The sequence below is a fragment of the Anguilla anguilla genome, chromosome 9, assembly GCF_013347855.1.
Source record: "Anguilla anguilla isolate fAngAng1 chromosome 9, fAngAng1.pri, whole genome shotgun sequence".
NCBI lineage: Eukaryota > Metazoa > Chordata > Actinopteri > Anguilliformes > Anguillidae > Anguilla > Anguilla anguilla.
The window spans coordinates 20,040,287-20,055,388 of record NC_049209.1 but is presented as its reverse complement, the minus strand read 5'-3'; the positions used below and the strand labels follow the sequence as shown (position 1 = coordinate 20,055,388).

The 15,102-nt window shown below is 48.8% G+C and overlaps 1 protein-coding gene across 3 annotated transcripts in view; it reads left to right on the top strand.

The window, feature by feature from the left end:
- The window catches only part of arhgef12b (Rho guanine nucleotide exchange factor (GEF) 12b), an 80,777-nt gene that overhangs the window by 26,184 nt on the left and 39,491 nt on the right, over positions 1-15,102 (top strand). For all 3 annotated transcript variants that reach the window (XM_035433526.1, XM_035433525.1, XM_035433524.1), the window contains exons 2-3: positions 11,183-11,203; positions 13,118-13,212. In XM_035433526.1, the coding sequence (XP_035289417.1) occupies positions 11,183-11,203; positions 13,118-13,212 (116 nt within the window). The remainder of the gene's footprint in view (positions 1-11,182; positions 11,204-13,117; positions 13,213-15,102) is intronic.

The window sequence follows — 15,102 nt, the reverse complement described above, 5'->3', positions numbered from 1 at the left end:
GTCTGTGGGGGGAGACGGGGGTATCGGGGCATCCCAGGGCAGGCCTGACAGATTGCAAATGGAAGAGCTGAGCTGGGCCAGCCTCTCAGGCCGGCCTCTTTCACTTCATTAGGCGCAGACTCCTCGCCTCTCTTCCCTTTTTCACTGGGGGGGGGGGGGGGGTCCTTTTTAAGAAGTTTCTCTAGTGTGGGGTTTTTTTTCACCAGCCACTCCAGTGGGGCGGGGGGTCCATTTCTACCAGTCTCTCCAATGGCGGGCATGCTTTTTTAACCGGTCTCTTGGGGGTAAGGGGGTCTTTCTCACCAGTCTCTGCAGTGGGATTGGGGGTAAGGGGGGTTCAGGCTCACTCTTCACCCAAATACCCCTCACCCCTCTAAGTGCTTGCTATCAGATGTGCGCGGGACAGCCAGCGGGTGTCAGTGATGTAACCGTGTACCCCCCTTGTGCCTGGCTGCCTTAGTAAGCAGGTGGGTAGCTGCTACGCTAGCAGTTCCAGGCCTGATGGGGCTTAGCCACAGATGAATCATGCATCAGCCCGAGCGCCGGCTACGCTAACGGCACCTCCGCCCTGCCCGGGCGCTACACTGCGGAGCCATGGAGCCCGGCCGAAGCCCCGCCTCCTTTCTGCTCCAGGGCCCCTCCCTTCCCTGTGAAAGACTGGGTCAGTGTTAGCCCTGGAGTCTCCACTCCTGCAGTCCTGCATGGGCCTGTTGACAATGCTGAACAGTAACATTTGTCTCTGCCACTGGTCCGGGTATAAAAACAGCCGCTGTGCTGTTGGCCGTTTTCTGCCGTAAGGCTTCAGGTGGATCACCGTGGTGCGCTCGCGTGCGCTCGCTGTGGGTGACCGTCGCTTTGTGTCCACAGCGCACTGCCAGCGTAGGATTCTGAAGGGAAAGAGCAACCGGGAGCAGACGGGTTAGTGGAGTGGGGAGTGGAAGAGAAACTGTGTCTGCGTCTGTGTCTGTGTGTGTGCGTGTGTGTGTGTTTGTGTCTGTGTGTGTGTTGGGGGGGGGGGGGGGTAGTTTAAATGATGCAGGCAGCGCCCTAGGGGCTTGTAGTGGGAGCTGAGAGAGATGAGCTGGGGGTGGGGTGGGCGGGGGTTGGGGTTGTGGGTCAAGCTCTCTCTCTCCATGATGCTGATATGAGCAGACACTTTAAAATCTCTCATATTCACAAAGTGACCTGCAGGGAACAGCACTGTTTTTGGCACACAGAAGGGAGATCTGCAGCTAGGAGAGTGAGGGTGCCCTGTTAACCACAGATCTGCACAGTGTGGGGAGTGAGGGTGCCCTGTTAACCACAGATCTGCACAGTGTGGGGAGTGAGGGTGCCCTGTTAACCACAGATCTGCACAGTGTGGGGAGTGAGGGTGCCCTGTTAACCACAGATCTGCACAGTGTGGGGAGTGAGGGTGCCCTGTTAACCACAGATCTGCACAGTGTGGGGAGTGAGGGTGCCCTGTTAACCACAGATCTGCACAGTGTGGGGAGTGAGGGTGCCCTGTTAACCACAGATCTGCACAGTGTGGGGAGTGAGGGTGCCCTGTTAACCACAGATCTGCACAGTGTGGGGAGTGAGGGTGCCCTGTTAACCACAGATCTGCACAGTGTGGGGAGTGAGGGTGCCCTGTTAACCACAGATCTGCACAGTGTGGGGAGTGAGAGTGCCCTGTTAACCACAGATCTGCACAGTGTGGGGATTGAATATGCCCTGTTAACCACAGATCTGCACAGTGTGGGGAGTGAGGGTGCCCTGTTAACCACAGATCTGCACAGTGTGGGGATTGAATATGCCCTGTTAACCACAGATCTGCACAGTGTGGGGATTGAATATGCCCTGTTAACCACAGATTGTATTTTAGTTGCAACCAGGCTACAAGTTAATGATATTAGTCAGTTACAAATAATTTGTGACATGGTATCTATAAATGACCTTTACTGTACAGTGCACTTCACAGTATCATTAAATATAAAGAGAGCCTATATTAAGTTTAGGTTTATTACATTATATAGCCTATTCGCTGCATCTTCTGATTGTTGTTGCCTGAGTTGCCAGCCCATGGTTGTGCTCGAATGCATTGCTTTGATGGTTTGAGCGTCACACGATCGAGCCGAGCGGAGACCTTCTCAGTCGGAAATTGCCTGTGCGATACAGGCAAATCAGAGGGCTTGCTTTTGACGTGACAGTAGGCTGGCAGAGCCGCTGCTCATTGGCAGCAGTGTGCAGAAGTCTTTGGGCATGAACAGGCCCCTTTGAGCGTCGCGTCAGTGGGGCTGGAGACAGCCGGGAAGGGCTGTCCGGCCCTCTCATAAGAGCCACGCTGTGAAGCCCCATTGTGGCCTCTAGGTTCTCGAGGGTCCATCAAGGCGCCTCGACCCCAGCCGTAACGGCCTTTGTTATTGTAGCGGGAGGAAAGTGCCAAATGGGCCTACGCACTCAATGGAACTGTGTCAGTGCACTTGAGCTGCGCGGCTCGGAAAAAGGGGCGGGGACGGGGGAGAGGGGGGCAGGCGAGGGCTTGTAGGGGGAGGGGCGAGCAGGCCTCTTGTCTCACTGGAAGAAGCGGTCGTTACGTGTGCGGTGTCCTGTCCCCACCGTGCTTGAACCATCACCATTAACACACGCACCTGCTCACCTAGGGTCGAGTGGGGTTGCAAATGACTTGCATATGCAGATGAGAAACATGTCTGAATGTAAGGAGTATTCAATGAATATGAATTTTAACCTTAATTCAGCAAGGCTAATCTGAAGGTGATAATCCGTAAACTGAACAAGGTGAAACCGCAGCTTTTATTACTGACCCATATTGGCCAGCGGGGATGTTGCTGTGGTTTGGAAGACCTCTTGAATAAGGCATCGAGGGCTGACTGTTCTGCGTTAATTTCTTGGCTCATTAAGCGCCAGTATGACTAACAATGTGCCAAAGCCTTGAAAAGGACACTCAACAACTAGAGAGGGCATTAGCAGGTATTAACAGTATTTTGTCGCTAAAACTGTTGGCTAACATCTTGAATGTTGACTGCCTTTTTTGAGTTGCTTCTCTTGTTTAATTTGAGTGCGCCTGGATGTTAATTAGTCAGTAGTATATTCATAAATGCTAAATGGTTGCTAATGTCTTATTGGTCAGAGTTGGTCAGGAGAAGTAATCATGGGGGTGATTTATTTTGAGTAACAGAAAAATAAGTTCCTTAGCAAAAATATAGGTCTAGCATTTTTCGATACTATTTGACAATGTTGATAGTTTAATGGCGAAATGACTTTAGAGTGATTAACATCAAAGTTTCTCTATTCAGTGATGTGCAAAGGTCTTTTTAAACCAAGGTCCTGTGCTCATTAAGGGTCCCATGACTGGGCTATTCCGAAAAGGAGGGGTGGTTCTCTGGTGTCTAAGCCAAGTTTCCAGTCAGGCTTGTTCTCTGGTCAGGAAGCATTCGTAAGGCTTTATCTATTTGCATCCTATCTGCAACCCTGTATACAGCCAGCCCAGATCGGCCCAGGAAACGCAGACTATAGAGCGCCATTTAACCTACACCAGAGCCAGCCAGTGCCCCCCCTGGTGGGTGGAGACCATGCTCATTACCCTCAGTGATGTAGGCCTGCTACATTTGGGTGTGTGAGACATATTCGACATGACAGCCAAAATGGAATGTAGACCGCAATCTCTCACTCACTCACTCTCTCTCTCTTTTTCTCCTATCTTTGCTTTTTCTCTCCATCTCACTGGCTTGCATTCCTCCTTCCTCTAACATGCTATTTAGCACTTATGCTTCCACCCAATCTTTTGCTCCCCCCTTTCTTATCCTATTCTGTCATCCCCACCCTTTCTCTCTTCTGTGTCACTCTTTCGTCATCTCCCCCCCCCCCCCCCCCCCCCACTTGCCTTGGGGACTGTGTGTTCCCTGCAGTCCTTTCCTGGGTGATCTCTGCTGGGAAGACCAGTGCTCTGTTTATATCACCTCGACAGAGTGTCCCCTTTTCCTGCATTGCTCTGGTGGCTCATACTGCTCACTGGTTCGTCGAGTTTTGTGCCGCAGAAGGGAGCGTTTTGTGCCCCCTGTGTGAGTGTGTGTGGCTGCGTTCAGAGAGACTGGGAGGGGTGGGTTTGCCACTCTGTAGGGGAGGCCCCTCTCTGCGTGAAAACCGTGACGTGACCCCGCCGCGATCCCTTTGTTTTCCTCCCAGAGCGGCTCTGGTTGGAAGCGGGAGCGGCGTCGGTGCCGCTCGTCCATGCTCGCGTCGCGTGGGGCAGTCCCGACCGGTCTGCGGAGTCTGAGGAGACCGCGCCCTCCTTTCGGCCCTGCGTTTGGGTCAGCCTGCCTCCTCCTGCGTGTTTCGGTGGCCCCTTTAGGGGTGGGGGAGGGAACGGTGTGTCTGTGTCGGCGTGGGGGGGGAGGGGGGGTCCCGCTGGGCTCCCTGTGTCTGACACCAGGACCGTCTCTGTGGGGGTGGGGGGTCAGCCCCTCCCTCCCCCCCATCCTTCCCCCGCAGTAATAAAACGTGAACAGACAGCGTAGCGTGAAGAAATGTACGTCCCGCAGCCGTGGCAGGATATACACTGATTGGAGTTATTGGGGCAGAAGGAGTGAACGTCCCTCCGGGGCCTGGCTGCTGCTCCCCTCTCGCTACCTCGAGCCGAGACCCCATCGCAAGGAGGAGCGGGGAGGAGAGGCCGCCGCCCACTGGCACAGCCGGACCTCCTTATTCGTCTGAGTGCTCAACACACCCCCTCCTCTAGCACGCCTTTCCCTGTCCCTTACAATTCTCCCTACCTCCTCCCCCCCCCCCCCCCCCCCCATGGATATCAACCTTTCCCTGGCCCATAAGGAGGCTTTTTTTCAGGCTTTGCTCTTGTGCGCAAATTCTAGAGGATTTGGAAGAGAGCAGTGCAATTCAGCAGCATAGCAGAGTGACAGTGTGTAGTAGAGTGCCTGAGTGAAGATCTGCAGTAGCGTGACAGGGTGGAGATATGCTGAAGATGGCGGGGTGGTGATTTGAGTTCAGTGGCAGGGTGGAGTTCAGGGCACAGGTTTAAGTTCAGGACACAGCAAACGGTGACTTGTGTCTGGCAGCATACCTAAAACCCCTGATACTGTGTCTGGTGGTTTGTGTATTGTATTTTATTGTATTGTATTGTATTGCATTAGCCTATATCTGCTATCAGATTTCCCATACACTGAAGCAGTTGTGACAGCATGGAGCAGTGGTTAAGGAACTGCACCATGAACCAGAACAGTGCACTTAAATTGAATTGCTTTAATACTTACCTGTATAAACGAATGGAATGTCTCATGCATGCTGTGCCAGTAAAGGAATCCATAAATTGCGAGTGATGATACATTTTGCTGAGTATCCTGGCTCTGTCCTGAGGCCCCGCTCTCCCCCTTGGCTACTGCGTCCCCCAGGGTCCCCCGGGAGAACCTGGACCTTGCTCTCCGTAGGGTTCTTGCACCTCCAGTGCTGATGCTATTCTCATGCAGTCGCTGTCTTGGCTCTCCTAGCCCTTGTGTCTGAGATGTACCTCAAATTAAAGGCACAGTTGAACTTGCATACAGTTCTTCAGCTCTGTGTGAACGTGTGTGTGTGTGTGTGTGTTATGATTTGACAGCCATTTCGATTCTGAATTTTCTGTAGTCCAGTCAGTGCACATACGGGCACATACGTGAGTTAACTTAACTCTCATCTTAACTCTGCACAATAACCCTGCATTTAACAAAGCTGAGAGCAAAAGAGGTGTGAGGTAATCCCAAATATCCCCATTCTTAATTCCCAAATAATCCTGGAAAGGAGATTTATTCTTAATGGGAAATGGATGAAATCTCTCATCACAATGGATTTTTTTGTTTTGCCTTAATCTTTTTTTTTGTAAGCACAGTGTATTGCTTTTCCAGTGAAGATAAAACGAGCCGTTTATAGTGTGGATGTGGATGAAGTGAAAGGTTGTGCAGTGAGCGCCTGAACCTGTACCGGCAGCCCCGACCCGCTCTGCCAGCTTTACCTGGCGTGACTGTTTGACGTGATGCGCACATGGGAGGGCGGGAGGGCAGTGGCGGAGGGTAGCGTGACTTGACGGGGGCTGGGGGGCACGGTGTGTGCCACCGCGCCCTGGCGCAGGAAAAAAAAGCTCTCTTTTAGGAGTGTCAGACGGGGACAGCTGGCCGCCAGCGCTTCTCCAGAGACCCGTTCTCGATCCTCGATTTGTCCGTTCACGCAAGGTTCCGCCTGCCCACCTGGACTGGGTGCGCCGGGGACACTATTCATAGGCAAAGGTGTCAGGGCTGAATTTATGCACCGACAGATGGGCAGATGTCAGCGGCTCAGAATCCAGGACGCAGGTTGTTTTGCAGTCAGGGGCTGGTGAGCTGCTGTGTGTTATTGTTTTGGCAGACGTGTTGCGGCTGCTTTTATTATTTTGTTGATTATTTTGTCTGCTCGCTGCCCTGAGAGGGAAGGGTTAACCCGTGCCCTCTGCTCTCTCTGTGAAGCCCCCACAGCCTTGACCTCAGTGCCCTTAACACAGGGCAGGGCAGGGCAGGGCAGGGATGGCGGGGCGGGGGGCAGCCTTAAGCTACCCCCCCCCAGCTGTGCTGTCTGTGGGTCAGAGCCCAGGAAGGCCTGGCCCTGTCACCTGCGCCCGTCCTGCTGGATCCCCCAGCCCTTTGCTCTCAGGTTGGGGGGTGTTCTTGACTGTGGGTCTTTTTGATCTTACCCCAGCAGCCTCCCTCCCTGCTCCCCTCTTTTAATCCCCTCACCCTTCCTTCTCAGGACTTATCTCTCTCAATCAGTCCAGGACCTTTTTCACTCCCTCTGCTCATCATTTCAGATTAAATTTTGTTCCCTTGTTTTTTTCTCTTCTTACTTCTGCTTTCCTTTCTTCTTCTCTTTGACTTCCCCCTCTTGTCCTTTCCTTCCTCCCTCAACGCTCTCTCTCTCTCTGCTTCCCGTTCCCTTTCCATTCATTTCTTTTTCCATCTCATTTTATGCAAATACATTTTTTTAAATTTAAATTTTGGTTTGTTTTAAGGGGTAGTCTCTTTCAGTCGCTCTTGCTTTCTGTCTCCCTCTCTCTCTCACTCTCTCCGAGTGGTCGGGTCTCTGGCTTTGTTCAGGAAGTCGGGCGCATGCAGATCCCGCTGCGGAAGGATGTGGCGATTTCCACGGCAGCGGCCGATTGGCCTGGGGGAGCGGGGGGGGAGGGGGGGGGGGGGCGAGGAGGCCTCTGCAGCAGCCAGAACTTTGCCCGCGTCGCTGCGCGGCAGTGGCCATCGCCGTTCGGACGGGCGGCCCTGTCCCTGGCGCCGCGAGCAGCGCGGAGCGCGTCGCCCCTCGCGGGCGGCAGTGTGATCCTCGCAGGTGTGAAATTACACCGCCTCTGAGCTCCCCGCGGCCCTGAGCTCCCCGCGGCTCAGAGCTCCCCGCGGCCCCGTCCCGAGGTGGCGAGGACCGGGATTCCTGGCCTGACACCGGAGCCCCTCATAACTCTCGACCGCCCCTCAGCCACAGGCTGCGAACCATTAAAAACAGAGGGGAGAGAGAGTGCCCATTTCTGCAGGTACACCCTCCTGTAGAAGGCCAATGGAGCGTGGAGCACCATGCTGGGACACACACGCACCTGTCACTCACTTCTTCTGCTCGTTTGTTTGCGGTTCTTGTGTGTGCGAATTCAATGTTCATTTTGTGTGCCGAGATTTAACGGCAATCGAGGGCAGGTCACGGATCAGCGATTTAAATCGGTTTAGGTTTGTAACGTGCAGCCTACAGTTCCTGCTTTAATGATTTTTTCTGTTGAAAAAAATGTTAGCTAGTCATCTAAATGGTACAGTAGCTTTTTCTTGGCTGATAAATTACTAAGTTCACTTTTCTTGGGTCATTGTTCAGGCATGTGTGTTTGAACGGTTTCTCATCAATGGCCTAATTGTTACAAATAAAGCCACTTGACCTTTGTAATTTTTCTGTTATTACTTTTGCCCCGGTCTGCCATTGGATGCGTTTTAGGGCTGTAGGCTAGCTTTTTTGGCACAATGGCACTGGTGCTAGCAACCACAAAGCTGTTGTAGCACAGTGAAATACTAGCGCTCACACAAATACAGCCGCAAACTTGTTTTACTTGTAAGAATGCTACATTTTTGCTATAAATTGTCATGAAACAAAGAAGTAGAAAGTATGTGCAGAAATATTTGGCTGTCATTTGAATTGAAAAGCTGAAATGCACTCTTTTATGGAGCGGTGTCAAAGGGCCAATTTTTGTAAACAGCAACTGTAAAAATACTTTTAATTTTTATTTGCAAAAGTGGTTTAGCCTATGTGATACTTTAGATACCTATGGCCTGCTGGATTCACAGTCGCTGGTACAGGGGCTGTGAGTGGGTTGGTGGTTTAAAGAATGAAAACAATAACAACATCAGCTTTCACAGCGGTATTATGCTGCCTGAGCTTGTGTGTTTGTATATTACCTGATTATTATTATTATTTTAAATGTCATCTTTAGTTTCAACTGTTTCCTGAGATGCATGCTACCTGAGACTTTTGCGCTCAGGGAAATAATTTCCAAGGCTTATTGTATGAACAGAGAGAAAGTGCAATTTCAAATTGCAGATAAAAACATCTTCATGACAAAGCAGACCTATCGAAACAGGGCTCTACTCTAACGTGCGTTCCTAAGTTTAAATTCGGGAGCACACTAATGCATCCCAATTAGGAAATTAATTATTTTTTTCCAGTTTCCAATTTTCAGGAGCAAATAGTCCAGTTCACCTTCCCCCTTCAACCTCTCCTTTTCTTTGTTATGTTCTAGTAGAAGCTGGAACACTGAAATATTAAAATATGTAATCTTGCATCTGAACAAAGAGACTGAATTTACATTTAAAAAGCAAACTACGATCAGCTAACGTTGGTTTTGGGTAGCCGATTTATTGTGATGGCAGCAGTAATTTTATTGTTGCATGAACGTGACTGAATTCACATGTATGTTCACAAAAATGATTTTTTAGTCACAAATGTTGAGGCTTCAGGCTTGGAAAGTGTCGGTCTTGCTCTGTTTGTGTGCAACTTCCTGTCTCCGGCTCTGATCATCCAGACCCTGTCCGGCACTGTCCCCTGCTCTAAATTGCATCCGCATTTAATGCTCTAAGCATTGGATAAATCCCTTGATTAACTGTACGCCCTCTCGTACTCAGAAATCCCACCAGCCCTTGCACACCCATTATGACCCCCTTTCCTGCTGAAGGGGTCACGTGATGTGCATCCACCAGTCTGAGATCTGACACTGAAGGGGTGGGAGGACTCGGCCCGTCTGTGGAAATGGCTTGGTGACAAATGACGTCTCGGTTCATCTCAACGGCATGGAATTGCTTTGATAAAAAGAAAAGGCTAGGCTATTCATATTTCACCAATCAGCAGCTGTGTGCTGTTGCAGTCTCTTAAAGGTAAAGAACATAAAAAACTTCAGCTGCAGTTAAATGGAAGAATGTTATAATTTCATAACACAAGACAAACCTTGAAATGAATGATAGCTGACAAATGAAAAGGGGGGGAGGGACAGCCGTGCTTGAAACAGTTGAGGGGGTCATCCTGACCCAGAAGAGCTGCCATACAAACTGGCTCAGAACAGCTCAGCGTGGGGGGGGGGCTTTTGCCTGTTTCCTTAGTGGAGGGGGGTCGTTTTGGCTGTTTGTTGACCGCTGAAACAGGCTTAAAAACAAGTTTATTGGGATGAGCGAGAGATTTGCCAAATCCTGCCCCTATCACCACCCCCCCCCCCCCCTTCCCCTCAAAGCCCATCCCATCCCCCCTTCCCCTGCTTGTTCCTCTCTCCCTTTCACACACTCAGGAAATGGGACCCCGGCCAGGAGCCCTGGCTGTTTCCGGGAGCACATCCCATAATGCCTTGCTCCGGTCGGATGGCTTGACGTGAGCGCCATTGTTCTCGGCGTGGAGCCATTGTTTCAGGGAAGGAATGGCAACAAAAACAAAAAACCACCCGCAGAATTAGGGGAAAAAAGTAGTCCCTGGCTATTTTTAAAATGAGATCCTCTCAAAGCTGCCTCAGGCAGGACCCACAAGTTTATATGACAACCAGGTTCTGCTGATTGCAGTCCACTTGGTATCCAGAATTTGAGAGGTCTTGGGATTCTTATTTATTTTTTTTATTTTTTTGATTGACTAAAATTCCTGAATTGAGATTCAGCCTCTGGAATCGAACAGGAAGTGGCCCAAGATCATTATTTTTTTTGTCAATATGAATGTTTTCAGTAACTCTCTAATTATATAGTGTTGCTTATTGTGTCATCCTCCAGGCGCCTGGTTCAGATTGAGTACAGTAATAATAGATATATGGTTGGTACTTTGAATTCTGAAATCTAAAATAATGTATGAAATGACACAATTTAACAGTAGCCTTGTTTTCTGCTTTGTGGTGTCCATCATGGATTTTGGACTTTTTTTGACTCAGTGTTTTCAAAATCTAGCACTCTAAACACAGTAGGCTAGTTGTTTTGCTAGAATGTATTTATTTTTTATTATTTATACCTTCTGTGCTGTAGTTTGGCCATTATAATGTACATGTTCTGTGGCATAAGCTAGTAAGCCTGGACTGGAGCCTGGGAAGTGGATCTGTCATCAGGAGGTTGTGTGTTTGAGTCCCTGTGATGTAGCTACTGCTGCAGTGCCCAGGAGTAAGGCACTGGAATGCAGTGATGAGTACTTACATTGGTTTGAAAGACATGTCAATCACAATGACAGGTTTTTATTTCCAGTATCTATGTCTCCTCTTACGCATTTATGAAGCCTTTGCTCTTTTGGGCACTCCAGTAAAGGAGTGTCTGTTTGAATGTGTAAGTGTAGCATTGAGATGCTTAGCCTGAATTGCTTCAGTAAATACGCAGCTTCTGAATATCCTGTGACGTACAAGAGTCACTTGAGATGAAACCGAATAATGAAATACGGATTTATGACTTGGTGCGGTTGGGTATGTTGTATACTAAAATGTGGTACAGCAAGATCACGGAAGCATGCTTGCAAAATCCTTCACTTATCTCCCGGAGTAGACGAATCAACCTGTGTCAACTGTTTAATTGATCATTTTTGTTGTGTTTTTATTTAGGCTGGTTGTTTTTTAGATAATGCTATGTTATGATTTTTTTGATGCTTTTAACCATTTAAAATTTCTATCTCTGTTCCACAGGTTTCCCAAAAAAGCGACCAGGTAAGAAAGATTTTTTAAAATATATTATTAAAATTTAATTTGTCTTAACACTTCCATCCATGTAGTCAAGAGACGTATAGACCCAGTTCACTAGGCATTGGTCTTTGGGCCGAATGCAGGCCTGCTTGGAGCCATGCCCACATGGAGTGCCTAGGTTATTGCTGTCGTATTGCAAGACTGCATTCACAGAGGCAGAGCTTCACTGATGGAATGATGGAAGATGCCATCCAGAGTGTTCAGCCAGCTGTGAACTTCATTTTCCATCAGCCTCTTTAAATGACTCCGCCCATGGAATATTGATCAGATAAAGTGGACCTGAGTCGCGATCCTCTGTGAGAGACAAATCATTCTCTGTATCCTAATACTGGCACCTTCCACGGGACATATTTGCGAGTACACCCATATCTGTGGAACTTATGCCCAAGCAGCATGCAACACATTTAATTTATGATTAGCTTGACAGGGAAACATGCCCCAGGCTGCAATCCTGATTAGTCTCTTCATTTCAAGGGTGACTGTATGAATTAAACCCAATTTAAATTCAGGCTTTAAAAATTTTGTGTCTTCTGTGAAATTAGTGTATATTAGCGAGAGCTTGGAGCACTCTGTGCTTCCTGTGCAGGCAGTGCATTAGGGATATAATTATACACTGATCTAGAGAGGCTGGAACGCTTTGAGCAATCCAGTATTTTCTGAGGACATGAGAATAGACACTCACGGCTGGTCTCTTTAGTGATCAACTGTTACTCACTGATCCCATTAATACTGTACAATAATACCTGCAACACATTGATTAACATCCCTTTCAGCTGTACCATTCTCAGTTGTATTTTAACATACTTAACTGTCAGGAAAGAAAGCATGATATGAAATTAAGAAATAAAAACAAGAATATAACCAGCCCTGGTCTCGTATAATGTTTTCAGGTGCTTGCCTTAAAATCAACGTAAACCTCATGCGCATTTAAATGTCATTACACTTAATGTTCGGTTTTCCATAAATTAAGCGACAAAAAGGAGCCTTTTGTGGCTTAGAACCTCAGGGAAAGTTCTCGTTTGTACCGGAAGGACACGCGTGTCAAATCCGTGTCCCCTAATAAACCTAGCTAACAGATTTGTGGAAGCTCTGACCAAGTCTGCCGTAGTTTATACTCAATGTGCCGTGTTGACCGTTCCTCCCTGGACCACCGTTTATGAATGACAGGTGGCGCTCTGCCCCTTTATTTCACCCTTCATTTGAAACGGTTTGCTCCTCATTCTTAAGAACGGCCAGCATTGTTAGAGAGCCTATGACTCTTCCTCTCTGGTGCGTAGTGGAGTTGTCACAGGAGCCTGGCGCTCTGTCACTCTCACATACGGCTGGTAGCATAGCATCCAAGATGTTGGAACACAATTCAAGTTATTATTTATGTATCTGTGGCAATTGTCACACCCTGTATAGTACCTTTTATGCAGTTTTGTTGCCTTGTTCAGTAGATGTATGTTGAGCCTGACACATACCGTGACAGTCCTGCTTTGAACTAAGGCAATTTATGCACAAAAAGCCAAGCAATAAAAAGCAGCAGGTAATTCAGCTGCTCAATCACAATGCAGTGTTTCAGCTTGCTATTTTAGGGCAGTCCATGCATTGCTATCTCAGTTAAGCATATGGTTGTCCCCATAATATGTAAGGCTATATGTTACGTATTAGGCTATATAAAGTGTGCTGAACAAGGTAGACCTGGCAGATGATGGTGAAGCAAATAGGGTGGAGGACCAGGGCTGTGTCCAGTATTCAAACCTGCAGCCTCCTTTGTATAGACAAGGTTCCACGGCACTGAATGGTTTAGTCTTGCTGTCATTTGTTGGTTAGACGTGACTTCTGTGGGATTTTGGGGGTCTCTGTGCAGAAATGTCCCACTGCCTCTCTCCGCAGGGCAAGCAGCATTCTCAGCAAGGACCACCCCCCAGACAAGAAGCCCAAGAGTGACAAACAGACCACGCCCCCTTCGCATGAGTTTGACCCTACAGGTAATGGATATGCACACACACACACTGTGCTTCTCATGATGCTGCTCTGTTTGGAAATGCTCTATTAGCTACTATTAGTGCACTGCTGAAAATGGGTAATGATCTAAAATACTTATAGTGTACGGTGTATAGCTTGTGCAGTGTTTCAGGAATTAATTTTTCTATTAATAATTAATGCTAGGTGTGTAACATTACAACTGCTTTAGAAATATATTAGACAGGTATTGCTGTATGTAAGTTTTTGTAAATGTGCATATTTTACTTGCATATGTGCTTTATTATGAATGAATACTATATTTGCAATCTGGATATGAATTATGACTGTGTAAGTAGTGGTGTAAAGCACTCTCTTTCCTTCAGTTTGGTAAGCCTACACATCCCAGACTTGTGATAATTCCGCTCTTATCCTGATATTAGACAGCGGGAGGGGGGATAACTTATTTTTCCATTCGATGGTCGTACATAAATGTCCCTTCTAATGAATGGGTGAAAGAGGGATGCCGACAGGACACATCCGGACTCTGTCATTGGAACATGACTCATGGGATCGCTCGCTTTCCACTCTCTCGTCTCTCTTGCTCTCTCCCCCCCCCTCTCTCTCTGTGTCTCTCTCTCTCTCTCTCTCTCGCTCTCTCCCCCCCTCTCTCTCGCTCTCCCTCTCTCCCTCTCTCTCGTCTCTCTCGCTCTCTCCCCCCCTCTCTCTCGCTCTCCCTCTCTCTCTGTCTGTCTGTCTCTCTCTCTCTCTCTCTGCGTCTCTCTCTCTCTCCCTCTCCTCGGTTGCGGCAGTGATGTCACATTCGGGTCTATCTGAAGGCTTCCTGCGCTTTCGTCCTCTGAGCTCTTGTGCTCGGGCTTGTCTCAGCCGGCGGTGCTGTCCTGTGCCCTGTATTAAGCCCTCTGAAATGAAAGTGGCAGCGGGTTGGTTGGCAGCGGGCTGGTTGGCAGCGTGGTGATTCGGCCGTGCTTTGAGCTGCAGCCACGCGCACGCGCGCGTTCTCCTGTCCGAATGAGCCCGTTTTGCCTCACTAAGCCACACTCTAGGTAAGACTCTTGCGTACATGGCAAGAAATCCAATCAGGGTCTCAGGGTCAGTAGTAGTCAATAGCGTTCATATTTTCCTTTCGATAAAAACATGCAATAAACGCAGAGTTCCCACGATCCTTGAAAGTTCTCAAATTCTTCAAGTTTTTGAAAGGAACTAAATTCTTGAGAAGATAGCTTACATTTTTTGGTGAGAGCTTTTGGCAATCATCTTGAAAGGCCTTGTGTCCATATTTTATACAGATGGTGCCCTTAGATCCTGGAACAGTATCCACATTCTACTCAAAAATGGTTTATATTTGGATTGGGGTTGTAAGTTGTAAAATTGAGGCCCCTTGTATATTGATTCATAGATTTGTAGTTTCTATTGACTTTGGGGACTGGGACCTTGGGCGTTTGTGAAGTGCCCTTGAATCGGTTTGAGGTAAGTGTGGGGCCCCTCACAGGTTTCATAGGGATGACAGGCGCAGTGTGGGCAGGTGGATGTGTTTGAGTGACAGGGTCCCGGGGGGGGGGGGGCGTGTCCAGTGCGTGCTGATGCGGGGCTCCTGCTCCTCCCCGTCACTGTGCCACGGTTCTCATTTGACGTTGTCTCCCCGCTTCCTGTCCCTGTCCCGCCCCCCCCGTGGTAGAGCTGCTGGCACAGAGGAGCGGGAGTGTAGCCGAGGGAAAGGCAGAGCCCTGTGGTAAGAGCTGGTCTTGGGCTTGCCCCTGCTGCTGATCCTGCAGTGTGACACCGCCCTCACGCGCGTACGCGCTACGCTCTCACATACACTCTCACACACACGCTACGCTATCACACTCACACACGCGCTACGCTCTCATACACTCTCACACACACGCTACGCT